The sequence below is a fragment of the Budorcas taxicolor genome, chromosome 11 (assembly GCF_023091745.1).
Source record: "Budorcas taxicolor isolate Tak-1 chromosome 11, Takin1.1, whole genome shotgun sequence".
Lineage (NCBI taxonomy): Eukaryota > Metazoa > Chordata > Mammalia > Artiodactyla > Bovidae > Budorcas > Budorcas taxicolor.
This window is the reverse complement of record NC_068920.1, coordinates 35,620,939-35,648,570: the sequence shown is the minus strand read 5'-3', so window position 1 is coordinate 35,648,570 and position 27,632 is coordinate 35,620,939. Positions and strand designations below refer to the sequence as shown.

At 39.8% G+C, this 27,632-nt stretch overlaps 1 protein-coding gene across 1 annotated transcript in view; it reads right to left on the bottom strand.

Annotated features, from left to right (window-relative positions):
- PKHD1 (PKHD1 ciliary IPT domain containing fibrocystin/polyductin) overlaps positions 1-27,632 on the bottom strand; it is a 448,252-nt gene that overhangs the window by 239,832 nt on the left and 180,788 nt on the right. Inside the window, exons 40-46 of the mRNA XM_052647828.1 lie at positions 26,591-26,716; positions 23,134-23,190; positions 22,763-22,893; positions 11,407-11,519; positions 9,838-9,943; positions 7,705-7,839; positions 255-390 (exon numbers count right to left, since the gene is read on the bottom strand). Coding sequence (XP_052503788.1) covers positions 255-390; positions 7,705-7,839; positions 9,838-9,943; positions 11,407-11,519; positions 22,763-22,893; positions 23,134-23,190; positions 26,591-26,716 — 804 coding nt within the window. The remainder of the gene's footprint in view (positions 1-254; positions 391-7,704; positions 7,840-9,837; positions 9,944-11,406; positions 11,520-22,762; positions 22,894-23,133; positions 23,191-26,590; positions 26,717-27,632) is intronic.

Below are 27,632 nucleotides of genomic sequence, written 5' to 3'. Positions count from 1 at the left end.
TTTTCCCCTTCTTTGGCCATGAAGTAATGGGACCAGATGCCACGAATTTAGTTTTTTGAATGTTGAGTTTTAAACCAGTTTTTTCACTCTCCTCTTTCACCCTCATCAAGAAGATCTTTAGTTCCTCTTAAAGAAATCTTGTAAGTAAAAGAAATAATGAATCCCAATGGCTTTGCCACTATTTATCACATTTATGTGCGTACTGGACTTATTTACTAGTTTTATTATTTATCTTATCTACTCAAACAACTTACCCTGTCCTTGGGAGCAGCCTGAACAGGTCCTGATGGCCACACAGTGAGTGAGATCAAAATTCACAAAGGTTGTGTTAGAAACTCTCAGTTCCCACCTTCTGGGAGATTTGATCCCAGCTGACATACACAGGTTTCCCTGTGATTTCGAAGGGGGATAAGGAAAGAAAAATAAGAGAACTGGCCAAATGAAATACAATTTTAATACATGAATAAAAGCAATTGAGTAAAAAGACAAGCTACAGACTAAGAGAAAATATTTGCAAAGCACATATATATTACAAAGGATCACAATGCAATATCCTACATACCTATTAGAGGGTTGAATAAAAATTAGTGACAATACCAAACGCTGATGAAGAAAAAAAATAATTGAAATTTTCATACACTGCTGGTGGGAATGCAAAATGGTGCAAACACTGTGGAAAAATTGTTTGGTACTTTTTAACAAAGTTAACATAATCTTATTATTGACCTAGGGGCTTCCCAAGTGGTGCTAGTGGTAAAGATCCTGCCTACCAATGCAGGAGCATAAGAGACACAGGCTTCATCCCTGGGTCAGGAAGATCTCCTGAAGGAAGGCATGACAACCCACTCCAGTACTCTTGCATGGAGAATTTCATGGACAAAAGAGCCTGGCAGGTTACAGTCCATGGGGTCTCAAAGAGTCAGACACGATTGAAGCGACTTCGCACGCCTGCACACATCACTGACCTAATAATTCAATTCCTAAGCATTTACCTTAGAGAAATGAAAACTTAGGTTCATACAAAAGCCTTAAACAGATGGTTAAGACAATTTTATTTGTAGTCAATCACCAAATCTGGAAACAGTTCAAATGTCCTTCAACAAATGAATGAACTGTGGTACATCCATATAGTGGAATACTGTCCCCCACAATAACAAGGAATAAAATACTGTTTCTTGCAGCAAGTTAGATAAATACCAAAGGTATCTTCCAGTGAAAGAAGCCAGTCTCAAAAGGTTACATACTATGTTATCCCATTCATATGATTGTTGAAAAGAAAAAGCTACAGTGACAGGGAATAGATTAGTGACCTCCAAGGGGATATGAAAAGAAGATGTAGCTACAGAGATGGAGCCAAAGGGAGGGTTTTTTCAGGCTGATGCAACTGTTCCATATCTTAGTGGTAGTTACATAAATCTACTCATATGTTAAACATTTACAGAACTGTACATCAAAAAGTCCATTTTACTGTATGTCAATATAAAAAAAAATATATTAAAAAGTCTAAAAAACAACAAAAACTGCTTCCAAGATTTTCTGTAAAACCTCTTCAACAAACTCCATCTAATCAAGCTGTTAGTGCTTCACTGTTTCATTGCCCAAAATAGATGTATGTTTGAGGATCACCAGAAACTGTCAAGAGTCTCCACCTGGAAGACAGTGATGAAAAGAAACAGAAGAAAGGAAACCCAGTGGAGACAGACAATGACAGTATAGAAATCAGAAAGGAAACTTAATAACATCAGCGAAATAAGAGTATCATGTTTGTGAAAGAAGAAGCCCAAAAAGGAATTTTTTAGAAAAAAAAAAATTATAATAGGAGAGTAGAATTAATAAATCAAATAGAAAAAAATCTAAGAAAGTAGGATAAAAAGGCAATAGGAAATCAGAGAGAAATTAAGAAGATTAGAAAAGTAATTCAGGAAAGCTAATATCAAAATAATGAGTTTAAATAAAACAGAAAATATAGGGGAGATAATTATCAAAGAAATAAGTAAAGAAAATTTCCCAGAAGGAAAGGATATGACTTTCCAGAATGAAAAGTCCTGCCCATTGCCTAGCAGAGTGGTCAGAAGAAAAAGCCATGCAAAGTTACATCATATTGGAATTACACATACCAGGGACAAGGACGAGATCCCAAAAATCCCCAAAGAGGAAGAGCTAATAGGTTACATATAAAAGACTTAGAATTAGAGTATCTATAAACTGGGTTTTCTGTGTGTTTTCTTTGGCAAAGGCACTCAGCTATATACATTTGTGTTGTTTAGCCACTAAGTCATGTCTGACCATTTTGCGATCCCATGGACTGTAGCCCACCAGGCTCCTCTGTCTATGGGATTTACCCAGCAAAAATATTGGAGTAGGTTTCTATTTCTTTCTCCGGGGGATCTTCCTGACCCAGGGGTCAAACCAAATCTCCTGCACTGCAGGCAGATTCTTTACCATTGAGCCACTGGAGAAGTCCTCTAGTTACATACACATCCCTTTTAAAATTACTTTCCATTATGGTTCATCACAGGATACTGAATACAGTTCCCTGTGCTACACAGAAGGACCTTGTTGTTTATCCATCTTATATATGGCTTCCATGAATTATCTAAAAACTCTTTAACTTCAGGACTAGAAGATAGAAGACAATGAGCACTAACTCCAAAGCATCAAGGCAAAGTGAACTCCAACCTAGTGATCTATAGTAACAACCTTCCAAGAATGGGGTCTCCATTTTTAGGTCAAAATCTTTACCTTTCATAGACCATCAGTTTAAAAAGTTACCACAGGCTAAAACAATGAGAGTTAAATCAGAAAAGAGGAAGATGGGGGAATTAGGAACAAGAATACTACAGAGACATGAAGAAGTTCTACAGAATGTTGGTCAAGAGAAATTCCAAGACCTAGCTCTGAAACACGTTTTGCAAACTGGTGGTACAAGTTAAACACTTGGGATTGTGTGGGGTTTGGCATCATCCACTAAAGCTAAAGGGCCAGCCTCTGAGCCAGCAGTTTTAAAATCTGGCGCATACTCAACAGATATGCATGCTTGTGAACACCAAGATACATACTGAAGATTGTTCATAACATCTTTCCCTGTAATAACCCTAAACTGGAAACAGGCAAATGTCCAGCAATAGCAACATGGCTTTAAAAACTATAATACAGTCCATAAAAGGGAAGAATTGATGCTTTCAAATTGAGGTGCTGGAGAAGACTCTTGAGAGTCCCTTGGACTTCAAGGAGATCAAACCAGTCAATCCTAAATGAAATCAATCCTGAATATTCATTGGAAGAACTGATGTTGAAGCTGAAGCTCCAATACTTTGGCCACCTGATTCGGCAAGACGACTTATTGGAAAAGACCCTGATTCTCGCAAAGATTGAAGACAGGAGGAGAAGGGGATGATAGATAACAAGATGGTTGGATGGCATCACTGACTCAATGGACATGAGTTTGAGCAAACTCTAGGAGATGGTAAGGACAGGGAAGCCCAGTGTGCTGCAGTCCATGGGGTTGCAAACAGCTGGACATGACTTATTGACTGAACAACAACAATGACACAACAATTGGAAGAATAAATTATTGAAACATAAAAAAACATGAATGACTCTCACAGATATAATAATATGCCAAAGAAGCCAGTCACATTAGAGTTGCACGATGTATGATTCCATTTACATGAAGTTCAAAAACAGATTTGAAATTAACCCTATACTTGAGAAGTCTGAATAATGGTTCTCCTTTGGCTGGGGGTAGGGGTTGGGATTAACTGGGAGCAGACATTAAGGGTTTTTAGAGGAACTGATGATGTTCTATTTCTAGATCTGGGTGGTATGCATGTGATTTTGCTTTACAAAAATTCATGGAGCTCTTCACTTGTGATTTGTGCACTTTTCCACATAAATGTCATATTTCCATGAAACATCTGTTTTAAAAGGAAGAACAAATACTAGAGAAAAGTAATGTATGAGATGAGAGGGTGAAGAAGTTAAAGAAGTTTAAGGTCCTTGCATGGCTCAGGTGAAGTTTAACAATGCCAATGTAATTAAAACTTTCTGAAGATGAGCAGGCATGTCACAAATTTAAGTCCAAGAACCTATATGATTTTAACAGAATGAATAACTTTCAAATGAGTGAATATTTAAAAAGACATTAGTCAATGCAAGACAAATCAAGTTTGAAAAGTAGGGAAAAAAACATAGGTAATGAATTTCAAACTGAAAGCACAAGATAAAATGGTAGAAATAAATGCAAATATATGGGAGACATCAGCATGTGGATGGTAATTGAAACCACTAGAGAAAATGAGATTTCTCCCAAGGACAGCAAGGATATGTAGAGAAGAAGGAGACCTAGGATGGAATTTAGAGAAACAAAATGATGAAAGTTCTAAATTGAGGAAGACAAATCCACAAGTGAAAATGAAAAGTAACCCTGAGAGAAACAGAATGAAGCAACTTCAACAGCATTTTCCTGAATAAGATTTTTTTTAAGTAGTATCATTTGCTTGAATGAATTACAATAACAACAAAAAGGCAACCATCCTACAGATACTTCCAAAAGTGGGATGATCATAATTTACATCCAAATCAGGACATCTTGGAGACTGTGGAAGGGAGTGCTAATTAAAAGCAAGGATAGTATAGCAGAATAAACAAACGACAATGACCAAACTTGGATGTATAATGATGGTTTGCACATCTCTTTTTCTTGCATAATAAAGCCATTCTCACTGAAAATTATTCTACTCATCTCAATAACAAGGTAACGTTGGGTAGGAGAGTTCCAACATAAACAAATATGTCTAATGGGAAAAAATCCTTTCTAATAAAAAATTCTTCCAGAAACTAGTGTTTGTTTTAGAACATGACTCACTGATCACTGTGTGTCACCAATTACATGCAGGTGGAAGGTCTAAGAATGACCAAGCCAAAGGGTCTGAAATTTTTAATTCCTAAAGAAATGGCAGATTTGAAAGAAAGAGACTAAAGTCAGATTTCTACAACCAAAGAGAGGTTGGCATCCAAAAAACAACAACAACTAATACAGTTTTATATACCAATAAAGTGGTTCCCATATAAATCTGAACAATAGTGCGCTAAATAAAGATTCATAGATTTTTCGTTTTCTTTTAACCCTAGAACTTTGCAAAGACTTTAATGGGTTAATACACAATGTGAATTTCAGAGGACGGGAGGGATGGTAAACAGCATGTGTATGTGTGTGCGCTCAGTCACTCATTCCTTTCTGACTCTTTCGGACCTTGCAGACTGTAGCCTGCCAGGCTCCTCTGTCCATGGAATTCTCCAGGCAAGAATATTGGAGAGGGTTGCCATTTCCTATTCCAGGGGATCTTCCCAATCCCGGGATCAAACCTGCATCTCCTGTGTCTCCTACATTGGCAGGCAGACTTTTTACCACTGTGCCTAGCATATCCTATATGTAATTAACCTAAGAGTCTTCCTTTTCTCAGACCCTCTCTTGGATCTAGCCCTCCATGGAAAACACTTCAGAGAATATCGGAGTAAGCACTAATGAATACTTTTTGCCAAGGCCATTTTCCCATATGTAATTAAATGAGTATTGGACCAGGCGTGATATCCAGGTGGTCCAAGCTCCACAATACTGGGTATGATCTTCAATTCTCATATGGCTTCTCAAAGCCTCCATTTCTGTACCTGTTCTAACTGGATCAACTCAGGTAATATTTAGCTCTAATATTACATACTTTATTTATGTTTTATTGGGATATAGTTGCTTTACAATATTGTGTCAGTTTCTGCATACAATGAATTGAATCGCTTACATGTATACATATATCCCTCCCTCTTGGATCTCCTTTCTACCTCACTCCGATCCCACCCTTCTAGGTCGCCACAGAGCATTGAGCTGAGCTCCCTGTATATACAGCAGCCTCCCACTAGCGATCGACTTTACACGTGATAGGGTATATATGGCAACCCCAATCTCCCAACCCACCCCACTCCCCCTCTACCACCGTGCCCACATGTTCTCTACATCTGCATCTCTTCTCCTGCCCTGCAAACAGGTTCATCTGTACCACTCTTCTACAGTCCACATTTATGCATCAGTTTATAATGTTTTTCTCTATCTGACTTATTTCACCCCTTATGGCAACCCCTAGGTCCATCCGTGTCTCTACAAATGGCCCAGTTTCATTTTTAATAGCTGAGTAATATTCCCTTGTGAATATGTGATAATGTCATACATACACACAATAAAATTGCATGGCTTTAAGATTCAGATGCTTAAATAAGATCTAGATCAGGCCTATAAGAAACTGTTTAACATTTTCCATCCAAGGACTTTGGTCCTGCACGCACTTGTTAGGAGACTGAGAAGTTCTCAGCTATATTGCATCGCTGGTGAATTATACCCCAGGGGTGAGATTATATTTTGTTATGAAAAGCACCCTTTTGTCATAGTCTGAATCTTAATTTATGTCACTCTTCCACTAATTATGATGTCTATTTAGCATCAATTAAGATGTTGTGACATTAATTTTCCAGGACACTTAGTTCTTCAGCTTGATGGGCGTTTTGTTTTTAGCATCTTCTCTAAGGTTGTTTCTGAGAAATGTATGGGCCTTAGGTCAACCCGTATTACAGAATCTAAATCTGGGTCTCATCCTCTCTCGAAAACTTAGGAACTTGAAAAGAAGAATCATCTCTCAAGGCGGTAATCTTTTCAGAGAAAAGGAAAAACTGTCAGGTATTTCCTTCCTAAAAACGAGGGTTCGGAAGAGAAAGAAGGAAGGAAGCTGGAGAATTAAACGTAGGAAAATGTAGCTTAATAAGAAAGTGATTTTTTTTTAACTCAAGATTGGTATCTGTGGTTATGAATCATCAAAGGAAGCACCAAAGTAAAAACTTATCATTTAAATGTCAGTTGGTCAAAGCATTCAGGAATGAGCTAAAGAGAACACTCTTCCCTTGGTCCCCAAAGGATTCTAGGTCTCTTCCATCTATGATTATTCTGAACTGTGACACTAACATGCATGTTACTCCTTCAAGAAAAAGAACATAAGGACTCATTATAGGTTGGAAACCGATGGCAGCCACGGATTTCCCTTGAGAACTAATACTTCTTATCCAAGAAGTCCTCAGCTCAGCTACATTCTTGTCCCCAGGCCATGCAGTGGTGGGGAAGTCATCCATAGTTTGAAGTTTATCATGTAGACACACACACTGAGGTAAGTATTAGGGAATCACTTAAGAAACCCTCGTAAACTATAGCAAACAACACAAATTTATATCACCATTTTTTAATGGGAGGGGGCCCTAAATAGATTAAGAACCCTATGAACAAAATGTTGATGTTGAAACTTGGCAAACCACAGTCCATAAAGACGAAATGGACTCACACTATTTCATAAACTTTGTGAGGTTAGAATAAATGAACATAAAATTATTAGACTTTTAAATTGGTGTGGATAAAAACCCTAAATCGCAACCAGATAAGAGTTCTGTGTGCCACTCAGGGCTTTTGTGATTTATACGAACACAACACACGGAAATCTTATGTGTGCTTGACCACTGCTACAAATCAAAGAATCCTCTAACTTTGACCAACTAAACACAAAATTTGCTAAAGAATTCTATTAAAATTACATATCCTGAATCATCAAAGGACCCAGAACATATGATTCTGTTTTGATGAACAACTTAAAAGAATCACATGACAGCACTTACCCTGTGGGCAAAATGACCAAGTAGTAAGCTGTCAGTAATTGATGTATTTGCATCACTTTCCAAGACATCAATTCCAAAATCTCTGCATGCATAAACCTGGAAGTTTTTCAGGTGGAGATTGCTACTTCTAAAAATCTATAAAAAAACAATATATGTTATGTCAAAAGTCTGAGGCTCGGCTTTTCCTGCAGCTTTCCTGTAGCTTCTTTAATTATTGATTAAGTATAAATGAGTGTGCTATATCATATTTAAGCAGCTTTTGTCCATCAATATCTGTGTAGGCATCCTAAAGTTGCCGTGAGGTCAGCATTAACTAGCCCCCTTTGGTAACATCCCCTCTGCACTTTTCATTTCTCTTCCTAACAACTGATGCATTATAAAGGTCAATGTGAATTCTTCATGTATTTAAAATAAGCTTGCAATTGTCAAATCACACAAAATTAATGGAGAAAAACAAAACATCCAGGAACTCCAGTACTTAATATTTACCTCAGTATTATTAACTAAGATTGTCAAAAACTTGCAAATAAGAAGTAAGTAATTCAGCATGACTATAGACTCAAAATACATTCTATGTGTATACAGCTTAGGTTAGTGGCTCCAAACAAGGATCAAGGATTAACCAAACACACTTGTTAGAGTTGAAAGAATCACACTAGCTTGGGGAACAGAGGCCTAAGTTTTTACCTGGCATTGATATTAGCTAATTAAGTGATCTTCAGCAAGACTTTTACTTCTCCCAGCTCTCAGTTCAACCATTTTGAAAATCAGGGTGGAGGTCAGGACTGCCAGTTAAACTTATACAGTCACCCCTTTGTTTATTAAATAGGGCCATGTTTACATTCATATCTTCAAGTGGGAGTTTCCTATTAATTAAGGCCTCGGTAACCTTGATTTACCATAGTTTAGTGCTTTCACTTGTCAATCAGTTTTTGTGCTTGAATTTTCAAGAACTGAATAGCTTGCATTTCCCACTCTACATGCACTCTACATTACCTTTTATAGAATGATAGATCTTTGAAGACATAGAGGTTTATGTAAACAATATAGCTATGACCTGAACTAATTTGACAACAGGTTTTACTTCATTACAGGCATCATACCCTCTGGAAGGCACAAATTGTTTCTCTGCATAAGAGGGATTTGTCCCCACTATATTCATTGCGCTAATGAGAAACAAAGTACTTTATCAAATTTAATGAAAACAAAACATTTAGTACAACTGGGATTCTTCCTGTTAGCTACCCCAATTTTGTATTCTGAAACTTCCCCCCTATCTCTGATCATTTTCCTTATGTTGAACCAGTGAATATGTGAAATAAATACCTAACTGTCTTACTGTGACTTAATTATATATTTTATTCTATTTTCTGAATGTCCTGTAGATGTATGTCTTCATCTTTGTATCTTAGGCTCCATATTTCTCCATGGCAGAGACCAAATGTATGTAATTTTCTCTGTGTAACACCAAATAGAGACCCTGGATAATTTTTACATGGTATTGGTAATAGTGAGCATACAAAGCTTTCTTATAAGAAGTCACTGCAATAAAGAAAAGTAAATGAGTAACATGAACATTTTCCTTTCAAAGAATATAAAATTTGGCCCATTGGTAAAAGTGAGAATGCCACTTTGATCTGGAATTTTTGTGTTTCATTGATGAACAGCACTTTTTTTTCTTACAACTGAAAGAGGATGTTAGGTATCAAACACACAACTTTTGCAGTCTGGATTCTGCACCTGATTTTGCTACTAGCAAATGGTGTGACCCTTGGCAAATCCCTTTACTTTCTGAGCCTTAACTTTTTCCCCAAATAAGCACGTGAGGGGAAGAATAGATGACCTCCTTTGATTCTTCTTGGTTGCAAATCTCTACGATTCTGTTGTTCCCTATTAGAGCTTCTGAAAAGTCACCACAGAGGCAATGGACAAACCTTGGCTTACTGATTAGGAATCTGTTCATTCAACAACTATTTGACACACACACGTATGATGCTATTGGCTCCTTAAAGCTGTGATAATATAGCAATCCTCCCCCAGAAACAAATCATCACCCTTTAAGTAGAGATTCAGAATAAGTCACCACAGGAAAATAAATGACATTTCTAACTTTAAAAAATTAAAGAAACATACCTGGGCACCACCTGCACTTCCCCAAACTGTGAAATTCTGGAACAGGGTGGAGCCAGTGCTATTATCCCAAGGTGGCTGAAACTTTGGATATACAAAGAGACCAGACCTGGGGAGAAAGATAAAGAGTGAAATTCGGCTGATTTCTGCATTCCATATGTCTCACTCATTGGAAAATATAAAACTGAAGATACTGAATAAGGGAATAAGTGAGACTGAAGAGGAGCTCTTCTCTCTGATGGTCACTGCCCATCCCTTGGCCTTTCTTTCTGTCACCCTCTGTGACCTGCTCCTGGATCTCAATAAGCTACAGGTTTCCATGAGGCTCTTCCATTCTATCAGCCCCTGTAAATTCTATCAGCTCTTTCCTAGGAACCTGGACTCCCCTGACTAGCCCTACAGAGCCCCACTCTTTCATCAGCCTCTTCTAGATCCACCCCTTTGCTGAGGAAGCCATATACCAGAGCTTATAACCCGTGCAAGTTTTGTGCTTCTCCCTGAAATGGCCTAGCATTGTGGCATTTTTTGATACCTTCTCCCTTCATATCCCAGGGTTGCTGAAAGCTGCTAGATTAAATAAAAAACCTTGTCATCTTAATAATAATTTCATGGTGCATGTACTGATCCTAGCTCAGCCAGCACTTCAACATGGCTGAACAATGGTGCTTAATCCTCATTCCAGTCTCCTTATAAGTTCCTATCATTACAATGTTATCTCACTATTATTAATGTAACTATTATCAGAATCATTTATATTGAGGAATTCCCTGGAGGTCCAGTGGTTAGTATTCTGCACTTTCACTGCTAAGGGTGAAGATTCAATCCCTGGTCAGGGAAACAAGATCACACAAGCCACACAACACAGTAAAACATAATAATATTGATAATAAATTGCTTAATAGAATAATTTCTATCAATTAATGAGTTCCTACCATATTCCAGATTGTTTTCTTAGGTGTATAACATAAGTCACCTCTAACTTTCAAATCAAACTTTCGATAGAGATGTGTCCCTATTTTACAAATAAAGGTCTGACTCTTTAGGAAAAAAGCAAGTTACTTAAAGTCCAGCTCTGAATCAAGTCCTGACTGACTCTGAAGCTCACATTTTCCTTACCTTTCTACCATGTTTCCCAGTCCTTGCTCCGAGCAGATGACTGTATTCTCTAAATAGCAAAGACCTTGAACTAGTCACCCTCATCTCATAGTGTGCAAGTCACAGGCAAAGAGCTTCTTCTCCAAACCTCATCTCCCCACTTAGCTCCTAAGCTCAGGCATTCTGGCCTCCCAGGTGCCCCCAGTCTCTTGGGAGTTTAATTCATCTCTCTATTAAGTTCTTCTCTGGCCACAAAAGGGACTCTGTGTCCTGTGCCCCCTCAAATGACCTCTCTCTCTGTTCCCCTCCCCTTCACCACCAAACTTATGACCGAAGATGCTCACTCAGATATATCATCAAATCTTACATGGATGCCAAGCATTATTCAACCTTCTCTATGAGTCTTGTACAAAAAAAAAAAAAATGTTAAACGATAAACCTTACACCCAAAATGTAGATGAACTTCCCCAAAGTTACCTTGTACAAGAATGTGCACTATTCCGTGTAAATGAGAGAAGTGGAGCTTGGGATGTTTTGTTGGTCACAAGATGAAAAAAGTAGCCATAACCAGCAGCAAACACCCTGTTTCCCTGCAGAAATTATAGTTTAATCATAGTTAGTCCATTACAATAAGGCTGCTGGAAAGACTTTTAAATGTGCTCATTCTGCTTTCTCACTTAATTCCTACCAAGTCATATTGATATACCTTGATCATACATTCATTCTGAAAAACAAGCTGTGGTGTGTGTGTGTGTAGGTTTGTGTATGTATAATGGAATATCACTCAGCCAGTAAAAAGAATGAAATCATGTCATTTGCAGCAACCTAGATGGACCTAGAGATTACCACACTAAGCCAAGTAAGTCAGAAAGAAAGACAAACTCCATACGGTGTCACTTATATGTGGAATCTCAAATACAGCACCGGTAAATATATCTTTGAAACAGAAACAGACTTACAGTCATCGGGAACAGACTTCTGGTTGCCAAGGGGGTAGCAGGTGGGAGAGGCTAGATTGGAAGTTTGGAATTAGCAGATGCAAACTATTATATAATAGTTTTATTATATAGTTTATATTATATAACTGTACAAAAAAGATCTTCACAACCAAGATAATCATGATGATGTGACCACTAATCTAGAGCCACACATCTTGGAATGTGAAGTCAAGTGGGCCTTAGAAAGCATCACTATGAACAAAGCTAGTGGAGGTGATGGAATTCCAGTTGAGCTATTTCAAATCCTGAAAGATGATGCTGTGAAAGTGCTGCACTCAATATGCCAGCAAATCTGTAAAACTCAGCAGTGGCCATAGGACTGGAAAAGGTCCATTTTCATTCCAATTCCACAGAAAGGCAATGCCAAAGAATGCTCAAACTACTGCACAATTGCACTCATCTCACATGCTAGTAAAGAAATGTTCAAAATTCTCCAAGCCAGGCTTCAGCAATACTTGAACCATGAACTCCCTGATGTTCAAGCTGGTTTTATAAAAGGCAGAGGAACCAGAGATCAAATTGCCAACATCCACTGGATCATAGAAAAAGCAAGAGAGTTCCAGAAAAACATCTACTTCTGCTTTATTGACTATGCCAAAGCCTTTGACTGTGTGGATCACAATAAACTGTGGAAAATTCTTCAAGAGATGGGAATACCTGACCACCTGACCTGCCTCTTGAGAAATCTGTATGCAGGTCAGGAAGCAACAGTTAGAACAGGACATGGAACAACAGACTGGTTCCAAATAGGAAAAGGAGTATGTCAAGGCTGTATATCGTCACCCTGCTTATTTAACTTATATGCAGAGTACATCATGAGAAACGCTGGACTGGAAGAAACACAAGCTGGAATCAAGATTGCCGGGAGAAATATCAATCACCTCAGATATGCAGATGACACCACCCTTATGGCAGAAAGTGAAGAGGAGCTAAAAAGCCTCTTGATGAAAGTGAAAGAGGAGAGTGAAAAAGTTGGCTTAAAGCTCAACATTCAGAAAACGAAGATCATGGCATCCGGTCCCATCACTTCATGGGAAATGGATGGGAAAACAGTGGAAACAGTGTCAGACTTTATTTTTTGGGGCTCCAAAATCACTGCAGATGGTGGCTGCAGCCATGAAATTAAAAGACGCTTACGCCTTGGAAGAAAAGTTATGACCAACCTAGATAGTATATTCAAAAGCAGAGACATTACTTTGCCGACTAAGGTCCATCTAGTCAAGGCTATGGTTTTTCCTGTGGTCATGTATGGATGTGAGAGTTGGACTATGAAGAAGGCTGAGTGCTGAAGAATTGATGCTTTTGAACTGTGGTGTTGGAGAAGACTCTTGAGAGTCCCTTGGACTGCAACGAGATCCAACCAGTCCATTCTGAAGGAGACCAACGCTGGGATTTCTTTGGAAGGGATTTCTTTGGAAGGAATGATGCTAAAGCTGAAGCTCCAGTACTTTGGACACCTCATGTGAAGAGTTGACTCATTGGAAAAGACTCTGATGCTGGGAGGGATTGGGGGCAGGAGGAGAAGGGGACAACCGAGGATGAGATGGCTGGATGGCATCATGGACTCGATGGACGTGAGTCTGAGTAAACTCCGGGAGATGGTGATGGACAGGGAGGCCTGGTGTGCTGCGATTCATGGGGTCGCAAAGAGTCGGACACTACTGAGCGACTGAACTGAACTGAACTATTATATATAAGATAAATAAACAACAAGGTGCTACTGTATACCACAGAGGACTGTATTCAATATCCTGTGATAAACTGCAATGGAAACAAATATGAAAAATAATATAAAGATGTATAACTGAGTCACTTTGCTGTAGAGCAGAGATTAAACACAACACTGTAAATCAAAACAAATATATCCTCATTCCTCTTCCTCCAGGCAGTTCAACTTGACTTTAATTTTCCCACCTCAATAGCTGAAATCTCATGTTAAAACACCCTTGTAAATTTTCACAGGGACAAGCTTACTTGCATCACCTAATCCAAGCTCTCCTCTTTGTTATGTGAAAAACACTTGGGGGCAAAGGCCTCCCTAAAGCCAAGTCTCCACAAAGACTGATCCTCTCTCTGATCCTCTGAACAAACCATTGATAGCACTAGCCATGCCTTAGCTCTGAGACACAGCAGCTGAGTTCAAATACAACTCAAATCCCCTCAAGGTACTCTTGTTGCCATTCAATCATTTCAATCACCTATAATTCTTGATAAGATTTATCTTCTAAATAATTTAATGCCTTTTATATGCTCATATCAACATTCAGAAAATGAAGATTATGGCATCTGTTCCCATCACTTCATGGGAAATAGGGAAACAGTGGAAACAGTGTCAGATTTTATTTTGGGGGGCTCCAAAATCACTGCAGATGGTGACTGCAGCCATGAAATTAAAAGATGCTTACTCCTTGGAAGGAAAGTTATGACCAACCTAGACAGCATATTGAAAAGCAGAGACATTACTTTGCCAACAAAGGTCTGTCTAGTCAAGGCTATGGTTTTTCCAGTAGTCATGTATGGATGTAAGAGTCGGACTATGAAGAAAGCTGAGCGCCAAAGAATTGATGCTTTTGAACTGTGGTGTTGGAGTAGATTCTTGAGAGTCCTTTGGACTGCAAGGAGATCCAACCAGTCCATTCTGAAGGAGATCAGCCCTGGGATTTCTTTGGAAGGGATGATGCTAAAGCTGAAACTCCAGTACTTTGGCCACCTCATGTGAAGAGTTGACTCATTGGAAAAGACTCTGATGCTGGGAGGGATTGGGGGCAGGAGGAGAAGGGAACAACAGAGGATGAGATGGCTGGATGGCATCACGAACTCGATGGATGTGAATCTGAGTGAACTCCGGGAGTTGGTGATGGACAGGGAGGCCTGGTGTGCTGCGATTCATGGGGTCACAAAGAGTCGGACACTACTGAGTGACTGAACTGAACTGAACTGATATGCTCATATAAAACCTAAATTCTCCAATTGATGATATGACTTTGAGGCTGTAATTCTGAGCAAATGACACAATGAGCTTATTTTTATATAAATTCAATTAAATACCTGCAAATATCCATCATTATATAGTATATTTTAAGACAGGGTAGAAAGCCAACTCCCTAAAGAGTGTAATACTAGACACAGAGGTACTTTGCTTGTTTATATCCAATGTTTACAAAAATGTGCATTTTATTGCACCATTTTAAAACCAGGAGACTTGAGATAAAAACTCAGACACTTTAAAAAAAAAATTTTGAGCGCAATTCCTGTGGGATAGCCATAGATCAGCTGGAGCTAAGAAGAGCCTGCTGTCTTGGACAATGGATGACTTTGCCATGCGTGGTGCTAAGTCACTCAGTCACGCCCTACTGTTTAAGACCCTATGGGCTGTAGTTGTCCAGGCTCCTCTGTTCATGGGATTCTCCAGGCAAGAACACTGAAGTGGGTTGCCACGCCCTACTCCAAGGGATCTTCCCAACCCAGGGATTGAACCCATGTCTCTTATGTCTCCTGCATTGGAAGGTGGATTCTTTACCACAAGAACACCTGGGAAGTCCCCACCTGGAAAGTCCCCACCTTTCCTGCTTCAGTTCTTTATGATATCAGGCGGATCCCTGTAGCCACTGACTTTACAACCTCTTAAGCCCAGGCAATAGTCAATGCTACGTGGGCTGTTCTGTTTTAGTGGGAGGAATGAACAGCCGACAGATCAGGATGCTAGATACATCCTATGTACTTGTGGGCATCTGTCCTCTCCCATGGGAACCCAGAGAAGGAAAGCCAGGGAACAAGCTGCCCAGTCTCAGCTCTACACCTTGTGTGCCAGGGGGAAAGGGAGCCCTGAAATAGGATGTTTTAAAACCAACAATACTCAACTCCTGGCGTATGCGAAAGGAGAAACCAGTGCCCCAGCCCCTGGAGGTTCCTGGCCTCTGGGGAACTGTGAGTGAAGGCCAGAACTGACCCTGAGATGGGAGGCCTGGCAGGGAGACAACACCGCTGAGACCTGGTAGGTGGGACATGGCTTACTGACATAATCATGGGTGCTGTTTCCTGAATATCAGCCTCTCATTCACTGGGGGCGCTGAAGGCTCGCTCACTCCGGGGATCTGTAACCCACCAGCCAGGACTCTTTCACTCAGCCATAGAACGCCTTCTTTCTTTGTGCACCAGATGCCCATTCTCCATTGCACTTCATTCTCTTGGATTCTGAGCACTTCTTCCATTTCCTGAAGCCACTTAAAATTCCAATCACATATCTTTCCACACGCCAAAAGTGACTTTTGGATATCATTGAATATGAAGCTGAATCACTATTAAAGATGCTAACGTGACTTCAGGGGACCTGGGCCATGTTTAAGACCCCAGTTATCTTGGGGGGCTGGGTAGAATCTGGAGCTGTGTTTGTCAGCTGGGATGATATTGTTCCCCAGGGAGCATGTGTAAATTTCTGGAGACAGTTTCTGCTGTCACAACTCAGAAAGAGAGGGGTTTTACTAGCATTAATTGCACAGAAATCAGGAATGCTAGTTTGTAGAGAAGAGCCTCTCACAACCAAAGAATCTTATGGCCCCAAATACTCTCTTGCTCAAAGTCAGTCAGTTGCATCTGATTCTTCACAACCCCATGGACTATAGCCTGCCACACTCCTCTGTCCATGGAATTCTCCCAGTAAAGAATACTAGACTGGGCAACCATTCTCGTCTCTAGGGGATATTCCTGACCCAGGGATCAAACCTGGGTCTCCCGCATTGCAGGCAAATTCTTTGCCATCTGAGCTACCAGGGAAGCCCATGCTAATATTAGCATGGTTAAAAAAAAATAGTCTGTATGTGTTCTTGAAATGACCCATACCCATTTTCCAGTATCCTATCTCCAAATTTTGATGGAAAGACCAACCTAAATATAAAAACATGGTAATTATAACAAGAATACTTTGACAGTTTTTACTGGGAGGGTATTTATATCTTTTTAAACCATCAAATCTTCCATTAGACACTCCCCCAAAGAACACTTATTAGCAATTGAATCAGTTATCGCAATTCTTCCCTCAGCTAGAAAATAAGACATGCACTTATGATCCTCAGCTTTGGAAGAATCCCTGTTCCTAAGCTGACAGATCCAAGTGCCCAGTGGAAGCACTAAATAAAAGCGCCCTCAAAGAAACACAAGCAAGCAATGTGACTGTTGATTCCGTTATGGTTACACAACAGGAAACTTCCTCAGAGAAGCACATGCGAAGCTCCACCTTCCACACAGCCAGTGCAGAGTGGCTGTGTCTCTCTCTACCGCCCCGTGAGTCACTAGAAAGGTCACGTGTATATGAGAACTGAGAGTTAGATAACGGGAGCTTCTGAAACTCCTACCTTTTCTAACAAGAAAGGTTCACAAGAGGTTAGAGATGATTGTCTCAACTTGAATGTACGCTTCTATTTCATTACCGATGAGATGCTTATTCATTACCACGACTCTACCAGGAAGGGAAAGATTCAAGTATTTCCAGAATATATTCCAAGGACTTCATCCTTATTCATTGTCTTGGCTAGACAGGCATGTATTTTGAGAGACTGAATAGATTTGTTAAATCATCTGCCCTGGTGTCATCAGTATTTTTGGAGCACCTGGGTGATCATAGAAAAATGCTTTCCAAGTACATTTATAGTTGGGCAGGATATTTGCAACTTTGGTCTTCTGTTAGCCAGCAAGGCTAACTTTTTTTAATAAAAGAAGCACTTAAACAGTCGGATGGCATTACTTTCCAGCCTTTTTTACTCTCCATTCCAATTGGGTATGCTACAAACGATTCATGAGAAGAAACCACATATGTATGCAGGTAGCCAGCGGCTTGTGGGGAAGGGTTTAAGGCAAGCAAGGAATTTTGTGTGGAAATCAATTCTTTGCGGAAGTCAATGTATTATGGACATTCAAGGAAGAGAAATTCCAGAGAGAAATTAACTGCCCAAGTATGCCAGCTCCTTGAGGTGTGCATCTGTAGTCACTAAAAAAAAAAAAGTGAGTCAACCCTTCGGGCAGCTCTTAAATATACATTAGCTATTGAGCGGAGAGAGCTAGAGAGCTGAAATCAGCCTTTAAACACAGAATTCCTTACAAAATTGATTCACAAACCAGAACAAATTCCCTTCAAATCAAATGGATGCTTCCAAAGGACTGGTCTTTAGGGGTTTTCCATTGGCTATTCTAAACAGGGGTCTGGTCATGGGAAATGTCCAAAGCCCACATACAGATGGGATGTTCTGGAGCACTCAGAGTGCACAGTCTCTCGCTGATGGAGAGCAAAAACCTTCCAGCCTGAGGTCAAACTAGGTTAAGTCTACGAGAAAGGTGAAGCCTCTGGGCAGGTAACAAGAAATGCCCATAAAGGAGTCAGGTACGCAAGACACTGGAGTGTGGAAGGGAGACAGACTGGAAATGAAGTGCTCCCAATGCTACAGCTTATGCATGGAAGAACCACCACCGATCCTTGCTGGAAAGCCTGGCAAGACCTATCTAAGGAGTATACAAAGGAACACCTCGAGTTCCTTGGCCACTCAAACAGGACTACCACACTGAGCCCTCACTAGCAAGAAGGGCACAAGGCTAAGATTTTGCTTCTCACAGAAATTGCCCCAAATTTAGCTCAGTGGCAGCCTGGGCAGTGAGGCAAGTGAACCACTTGCAGCTATGAAAACTAAAAAGGAATATCTCACTTGAAATATCCTTATACCAGGCAGAGTTGAAGGTGAGTGAACTGTAAAGATGGCTGCCTGGGAGCCAAGGTGAATTCCATGCACTGGGCAGAACATTTGGTCCTAGTCTCTGGATCTAGGAACAATTTACAACTACAAATCACTGCAGAGACTTAATTAAGGATCAGCTCCATTTCTTCCTTCCTGCCAGGCTAGGCCAGAGATTTCAAGGTCAATGTCTATAATGTAGGCTTTTTGGATTGGTTGTCCAGCCACTGGGATTAGGTCACCTTCAAATCTAAAGGCTTTTGTTTACATCATAATATAGTCCCGACACCGATTTCCTGGTTGTGCCATTGCCCTATGGCAGTCATGTATGGATGCGAGAGTTGGACTGTAAAGAAGGCTGAGAGCCGAAGAATTGATGCTTTGGAACTGTGGCTTTGGAGAAGACTCTTGAGAGTCCCTTGGACTGCAAGGAGATCCAACCAGTCCATTCTGAAGGAGATCAGCCCTGGGATTTCTTTGGAAGGAATGATGCTAAAGCTGAAACTCCAGTATTTTGGCCACCTCATGAGAAGAGTTGACTCATTGGAAAAGACTCTGATGCTGGGAGGGATTGGGGGCAGGAGGAGAAGGGGGCGACAGAGGATGAGATGGCTGGATGGCATCACTGACTCGATGGATGTGAATCTGAGTGAACTCCGGGAGTTGGTGATGGACAGGGAGGACTGGCGTGCTGCAATTCATGGGGTTGCAAAGAGTTGGACACGACTGAGTGACTAAACTGAACTGAACTGAACTGAATGGTTATGTTATCTACCACTGGGGGAAGCTGGGGAAAAGGCACATAGGAACTCTTGGTTCTGTTTATGCAACTTCTAAGTCTAAAATTATTTAAAAATTAAAAGTTTTTAAAAAAAGAAAAATCCTATTGATTCACAGTAACGCATAGCTTAAAAAAAAATATTGTGCCAAACTGCACACACACACACACACACACACACACCCCTCACAAACTACACCTCACGCACCACCCCATCACTGTTGTAGCCTCCTGATTATCACTTTGGAATAAAAATATACTTCTAAGATACATTTTAATGCATATCATCCACTTAAAATACAATAAACACAAGCTTACTATTTGTCCAATGACTGAAATGACCTTCACAGGCACTAAGAGACATTCCTAATTTTTAGGTTCTGACACATATGCCCAGTCCCTTGGTTGTGGCACATTCCAGACAACAGAACACAAAAGAGACAGCACAGCAGAACCCCAGGGGCACAGCTGCAAAATTGGAGGGGACTGTGCAAAATTTAACAATCAGAAATGAGTTCCACGGGATCTAAATGCTGACACAGATGAGACACCTTATTTTCCAGTCATCAAAATGATTGAGGGATCTTGGGATCCATTCTTGAATTTCCTCTTTCTTCTCCCCATTCTTTGATAATGGAATTATACCTACATCCATTCTTTTCTTATATTCAATTAATTTTTATTGAGCAACTATAGGGACTAAAAGTTAACAAGCCAATTTAAGATCATTTTATAACAGAATTTTAAGATCATTGAAGACGAAAATGTCAGGAATATACCTAATGAATGTACTTAATGCATTTATGTTACCACCTTAAACTAAAATCTCATTCTCCAAATGCAGGCACTGTATTGTTTTTTAACTTTGTAAAGAGGAAGAAAGTAAATGAATGGAAAGGGAAGGCATCTAACAGGAATCAGAAAACCTGTTTGGGGATCAATATATTCACAGGTCAGTCTACAAAGTCTCAGGTGACCTATGAGCTCGTATGTGGTCCTCTGGTTCTCTGCACCTATAGCCGGCTCATTTCTTTTGCTTCATTTTGTTTTGCTTGTTTGTTTTGTGTTAGTTTCAAGTATATAGAAAAGTGATTCAATTACAAATATATATATTCTTTTTCATACTCGTATCTGTTACAGGTTATTCCACGACGTTGAATATAGTTCCCTGTGCTCTATAGTAGGTCTTTGTTATTTACCTATGTTATAAATAGTAACATTTATCTGTTAATCCCAACATCCTAATTTATTCCACTTCTCCCTTTCCCACTTGGCAACTATAAGCTTGTATTCTATGTCTGTAAGTCTATTTCTGTTTTGTAAATAAGGTCTTTTGTACCTTTTTTTTTTTAGATTCCACAGATAGTGATATCATGTGATATTTGTCTATCTTTATCTTACTTCACTTAGTATGATAATCTCTAGGTTTATCCTTGTTTTTACAGATAGCATTATTTCATTCTTTTATGGATAAATAATATATATATGTTATATATATATATATAATTTTATGGATAAATATATATGTGTATATATATATATACACCCCAATCTTCCTTATCAATTCAGTGGACCCTTAAATTGGTTCCATGCCTAGGCTATCATAAATAGTGCTACTATGAACATTGAGGTGAGTGTATCTTTTTGAATTAGAGTTTTCACTTTTTCCAAATAGTGCTGCTATGAACATTGAGGTACATGTTTCTTTTTGAATTAGAGTTTTCATTTTTTCCAGAAACATGCTCAGGAGTGGGACCACCAGATCATATTGTAACTCTATTTTCAGGTTTTTAATGAACATCCACACTGATCCTCATAGTGGCTGCTAGCCAGCTCATTTCTTACTAGTCAACTAGTAGTCAGGACACTTGCCCCAGAGACAAGACTCTACCCAGCGAAGCGAAGCAGGCAGCACCCCTGGCACCCAGTGTGGATTTAGATACATTCTAGGCTCCTGCAGGAAGACGGCCTGGGCATCTCTGAGGGCGTCCTTTCTTCTAGGCATTTCAAAGTAGTCATGATTCTGCGATCCAAGAAACTATATAAATCAGAGCTCTTAAGTCCCCAAAGCTTACTGGGATGGCTATGCAACAAGCCCCGTGCTCGCCAACAAGTTAAATGTTGCTCTCATTGCTCTGTGTCTAGAGCTGGGTTTCCTTCAGTCCATGCAGTTCTGCCTCCTTTCCTCCCTGGCATATTAGCTGCCCCTATTAGGCACCTAAAATAGTGTGTAAGTGCTGTGCTTGGAATAAACATAATTAAGAGTCTGGCAGAGGGTTGAAGAGATAACCATGACTTTTATTAGGGGTTATTCAGCTGAAGGTAATTAAAAACAGATGATCAGAGAGAGAGAGAGAGAGAGAGATGTTCCTTCTCTCCATTCCTCAGGAACTTGGCATAATTGTCACAGTAGATACTCAGAGCCATGTCCTGAAGAGTGAGGCCCATAACCCTTTCATAGATAGTCCATAGGACAAAACCTTTGGAAAAGGGGAAACTAAATGGCCTTCATACTACTCTGATACCATTCCTCATTCACAGATTTGTGGTTAAACTACCCCCAAAAAATAATTCCTTAAACCACTTAGACAGAAATTTACCAAGAAAAAGTAATGTTAAGTTGTACTAAATAATGGAATTTTTAAAAAAACCAAGGCCAACAGAGTGTATAGCTGACTTTTGAACACTGCAGAGATTGCAGGTGTCGACCCTCTATGCAGTCAAAAATTGACGTAAAATTTATAATCGGCCCTGCATATACATGATTCCTCGGTGTCCTTGGTTCCATGCCAGCTGTGGATAATATGAGAGTGTAGCATTTACTATGGAAAAAAATCTGAGTATAAGTGGACTCATGCAGTTCAACCCGTGTTGTTCAAGAGTCAACTGTACTCTATTCATCCTGGAGTCTGACATGCTCTCACTCACCTCACGACTCTGCTGACCCTCAGTTTTAAACACTCTTAAAGGGCAATAGTATGAACACATTAATACCATAGCATAATGAAGATTTTAATAATTATTATCAGAATCAAGGCCAAATTCAGTGACCACCACATATAACTCAGGAAGATATTTTATGACCAGAAAGTAATCAGTATTTACTTCATTTCAGTTCATAAAGACATTGCTTCAAAGAATGTTAATGGGAATTCTGAGGAAATGATTACATTTATCCTAAAACTATTTAATCAAAAATCATAAAGTAGTTTCCCATTACCAATGTGCAGCAAGTAAGTGATTTATCCCGCAACACTGATGCTGCCACTCGGGATAATTTTCAGAGTGAACATTATGCCTCTCAGCTCCGATCTCCCTGGAGGATCTGAAGCTCTTACCTCTATAACACTGGTGGGATGGCGGATGTAGATACCAGACGGTGTCACCACTTCAGGACTGGAGAGTCCCTCAGCACCAGAAACACGAATGATCACATTGTTTCTTATTATGTTCCCCTGTTCTGACCAGCCTAATTTAAGAAAAGGGAATTCGCCAACATAATTCATATGTACTCAACCCAACATTCTTATTTCTACTAATATATGTTATAGTTCTCATCATGCGTATACATATATTATATAGACAGCTGTAAACATCTAGTGTGTTCAACAAATTTAAGACATCTAACATTCTGCCAGCAGCCCTATCTATAAAATGTATGACAACTTAAACAGATGGTAATAAATTTAAAACCTATTTACATATTTACCCTTTTCTCCTCCAGGAATAACCTCCCAAGGGATATACCTTATCTCGGGGGATGTACCTGAGAACAAAAGATGATGTTAGTTCAGCACATTTTGTGCCACCCAGGAAAATGAGAGCCTCTTTAATACTATTTCTTGTTTTGGTGTGGCTTGCTTCAATTTGTGCGTGTGTTTTTATCTATGAATCAGACACAGATTATGTGAAACTTTTAGTTCTAGAACTTCATGAATCAGAGTGTGAGTGAAAGTCACTCTGTCGTGTCCAACTCTTTACGATCCCATAAACAGTAGTCCATGGAATTCTCCAGGCCAGAATACTGGAGTGGGTAGCCTTTCCCTTCTCCAGGGGATCATCCTGACCCAGGAATCAAAGCAGGATATTCTGCACTGCAGGCGGATTCTTTACCAACCGAGCTATCAGAGAAATCAGAAGCTCATTTTAAATAAAAATAACAAAGAAATAGATCTATTGTTTTACTTCTTAAGAAGAATCTAAGTGACTGTCTCTATAGTTAAATCGCACACACTCCCGTATTATGTCCAGCCCCACCCTGAGCTCTTTGAATTGGCCACCAACCATCTGCATGCCCCTCTCTTCCCCTGGAAGATCTGGAACGTCCTGGATAAACAGGCTAGACAGGCTCTGAGACACTCACACTCAGATCGGAGGTTTGAAATAGAACAGAATAAAAGGGCATGGGCCACGCTACAGAAGGGCTTCCCAGGTGGCGCTAGTGGTAAAGAAACTGCCTGCCAATGCAAAAGACTAAGAGACGCAGGTTCAATTCCTGGGTCAGGAAGATCCCCTAGAGAAGGAAATGGCAACCCACTCCAACATTCTTGCCTGAAGAATCCCATGGACAGAGGTGCCTGGCAGGCTACGGTCCATAGGGTCACAGTCAGACACAACTGAAGCAACTTAGCATGCACACATGGATTCTACAGAGACTCGGTCAACCGTGCAGCATCCATACAGAGCAGCCCCACAGATCCCCTTTCTTCTAGGTCTTCAGATATCTGGGTTTCCTATGTCATTTCATGCATCTGAGCCTGTAAACTTATTTTGCATGAATTGAGTAACTTATCTAAAATTCACTGACAGATATTCTAATTCCATCACCTACAACACAGTAGAGATCAAAGAGCCTCCACTCACGATATCCAAGCAGTCAAGGCCAAATTCCTCCTGCAGGTTTTATTCCTTGCTTAGTTAATACCAATTCCACAAAATTGTTTCCGTCTAAAATAATATTGTTATGGTGCCTCCCTGAATTTCTGCACCAGGTTTCAACAAACTTTTCCTTTACAGCAATAAAAGTAAAAATAAGCAAAGCCAGCCTTCCATGTGTTAGTCTGACTGCCCTGTCCTTTTCCAATCAGACTGCCTTGCACCTGATAACTTCTACTGTCCTTAGCCCTTAGCCTTTTAGAGCTGGTGTTAGTTTGTGCGGTGCTTAGTCACTCAGTCATGTCTGACTCTTTGGGATCCCATGGACTGAAGCCCACCAGGCTCCTCTGTCCAGGGGGATTCTCCAAGCAGGAATACTGCAGTGGGTTGCCATGTCTTCCTCCCCATGATCTTCCCAACCCAGGAATCAAATCCAGGTCTCCCACATTGCAGGCGGATTCTTTACCGCCTAAGCCACCAGGGAAGCCCATGAATTCTGGAGTGGGTAGCCTATCCTTTTCCAGAGGATCTTCCTGACCCAGGAATTGGACCCAGATCTCCCACACTGCGGGCAGATTCTTTACTATCTGAGCCAGCAGAGAAGCCCATGAATACTGGAGTGGGTAGCCTACCCTTCTTCAGGGAATCTTCCTGACCCAGGAATTGAACTGGGGTCTCCTGCCTTGCAGGCATATTCTTTACCAGCTGAGCTACCAGGGAAGCCCGGGAGTTAGTTTACATGATCCATATTTTCTCACTAAACTATTTCCCTCCCACAGTTAGAACCTTTCCAGCTTTTATCTTAACAGATCATTCCTAAATGAAACATGCACATTTTCCCACTGATGATATCACAGAATTAATTTAAATAGAAAACACTAGTAACAAGTACAGTTACAGTTTTCCTTTCAGTGAAAACCTCTGATTTGACTATTCTGATAAAACCAGAGACCTTTTGTTCATTAACAGATTTATTTCTTTCAACAAATATATCTCCAAATGCACTATTTAAAAGTTCTGTTAAGTACTAAGGAGATGATGTTCACATGAAATCTGGTATTAATAGAAAAACAGACATTGATCAGATGATCAGAAACATGATGTATAATTTTAAATCAATAAGTAATGATTGGTGATAAAAGAGTTTAAACAGACAGACTTGATTTGGGAGTGTTGGGGAGGGCTATCATAGGAGGAGAATGAATGGTATGAACAGAAGGCAAGAGCGGTGCAGAGGTCCTGAGGCAGGAGAAAGTGTGGCCTTTTGAAAGAATTAAAAGAGGTCAGTGTAGTGAGAGTACAGAGGGAGAGAAAAAGAGCAAGACAGGTATACCAAGGTTAGTAGAAGCAGTGCCACTGAGGGAGTTTTTTAAGCCAGAGTAAGGATTCTGGATTAGATTCTAAAAGAAATAAATTCTTAAAGGGCTTTAAGATGATCCAGTCTGGTATTTTTAAGGATAACTCTAAGCATCACAGAGGGAATGGAATTTAGGAAACAAATGTCAATACAGATGACCATTTAGAAAATTCTTAAAACATAGGCTTCTTCGACAAGCCACAGAAGGAGTGAAGAACAGCATTCAAAAATGTTTAATTCCTTGTTCAACATCCAGGTTGACACTTCATGAGGCTGCACAAAGGCATATTTATGTGACTTTGAATTATTGTTAAAATTGCTGACAATAAATTTTGTATTTATTGTATATTGATTAACATGAACTGAAATGTCCATCTTTAAAAATCAGTTTCCTGAGAGACAGACTCACAGACATGGAGAACAGACTTGTGGTTGCCAGGGGGGTAGTGGGGTGGGAGAGGGAAGGATTTGGAGTTGGGGATTAGCAGATGCAAACCATTATACAGAGGATGGATAAACAAGGTCTTTCTATAGAGCACAGAGAACTATACTCAATATCTTGTGATAAACCATAATAGAAAAGAAAATGAAAAAAGAATATATATATGTATATGTATATATGTGCATAACTGAACCATTTCGCTGTATAGCAGAAATTAACCCAGCATTATAAGCCAACTATACCTCCATAAAATGTTTAAAATAAATTTAAAGAAACAAAAAATAAAAATCCATTTCCTATGGGTAAAGCTTAGTAAGCCAATTAAAGATGACTGAATTTACAACTAGAATTTCAAACTACAGCCTATTTCTAAAGATCGGAGACTAAAGTTTTTACAAATTGGAAATTCAAATCTAGGAACAATAATTTAAAAAAAAATAATAATGCATCCTCCACCAGAATGTCGAAGTTAAACCAGCTCATTTCACTTACCCACCAGCAGTGCATGGCCTGAAATATCATAGAACACGTTACTGTCTACCTTCAGGCTTGAGGTCTGGGACACGCTGAGGCCTCTGCTGAAGGACCGCCACACTGTGCAACCCTGCAAATAGGAACCTGAACAACAAAGAGGAAGGTAAACAGTACGGAATCTCAAAGGTTCCTCACATTCTGTTGATCATCCCCAAATACTGCTAGAATATAACTAAGAACATTCTTCCACACAATAATAAAATTCAAGAAATAAGGAGCTGGCAGCAGCAATTTAAAAAGCAGGCAGCTTAGACCAATGTATCTTAAAGACACCAAAGATAACCAAAGTGGAATCCAAGGGCCACATGTTAGAAAAGCAAACCATCTGAGAAAGAGATAGTATGGCCAACCATGAGGAATGCTTGGCTCTCAAGATGTCCTGGTGGCCGCCATCTTTGGTATCTACTCTTTGGACTGCCCTGGTGGCTCAGCCAGTAAAGCGTCTGCCTACCACGTGGGAGACCGGGGTTCAATCCCTGGGTCGCGGAGATCTCCTGGAGAAGGAAATGGCAACCCACTCCAGTGTTCTTGCCTGGAAAATCCCATGGACGGAGAAGCCTGGTGGGCTACAATCCATGGGGTCCCAAAGAGTCGGACATAACTGAGCGACTTCACTTCCACTTCTCATCACAATGTAGTGGATAACAGCTCAAGAAACAAACAGCTAAGGCTTACAGGCCAATTCTGACCTCTGAAAACTGCATCCAGCATGAGGAGAGGTAGTCATTATATCTTGAGCTATGAAGTTATCCTTTTAATTGAAGTATAGTTGATTTACAATATTTCATGCATACAGCAAAGTAATTCAGTTATACATATATATGTGTATATATGTATATATATGTGTGTATATGTGTATATATGTATATATGTGTGTATATGTGTATATATGTATATTTATGTGTATATGTGTATATATGTATATATGTGTGTGTATATGTGTATATATGTGTGTGTGTATATGTGTATATGTGCATATATATATATCGGAGAAGGCAAT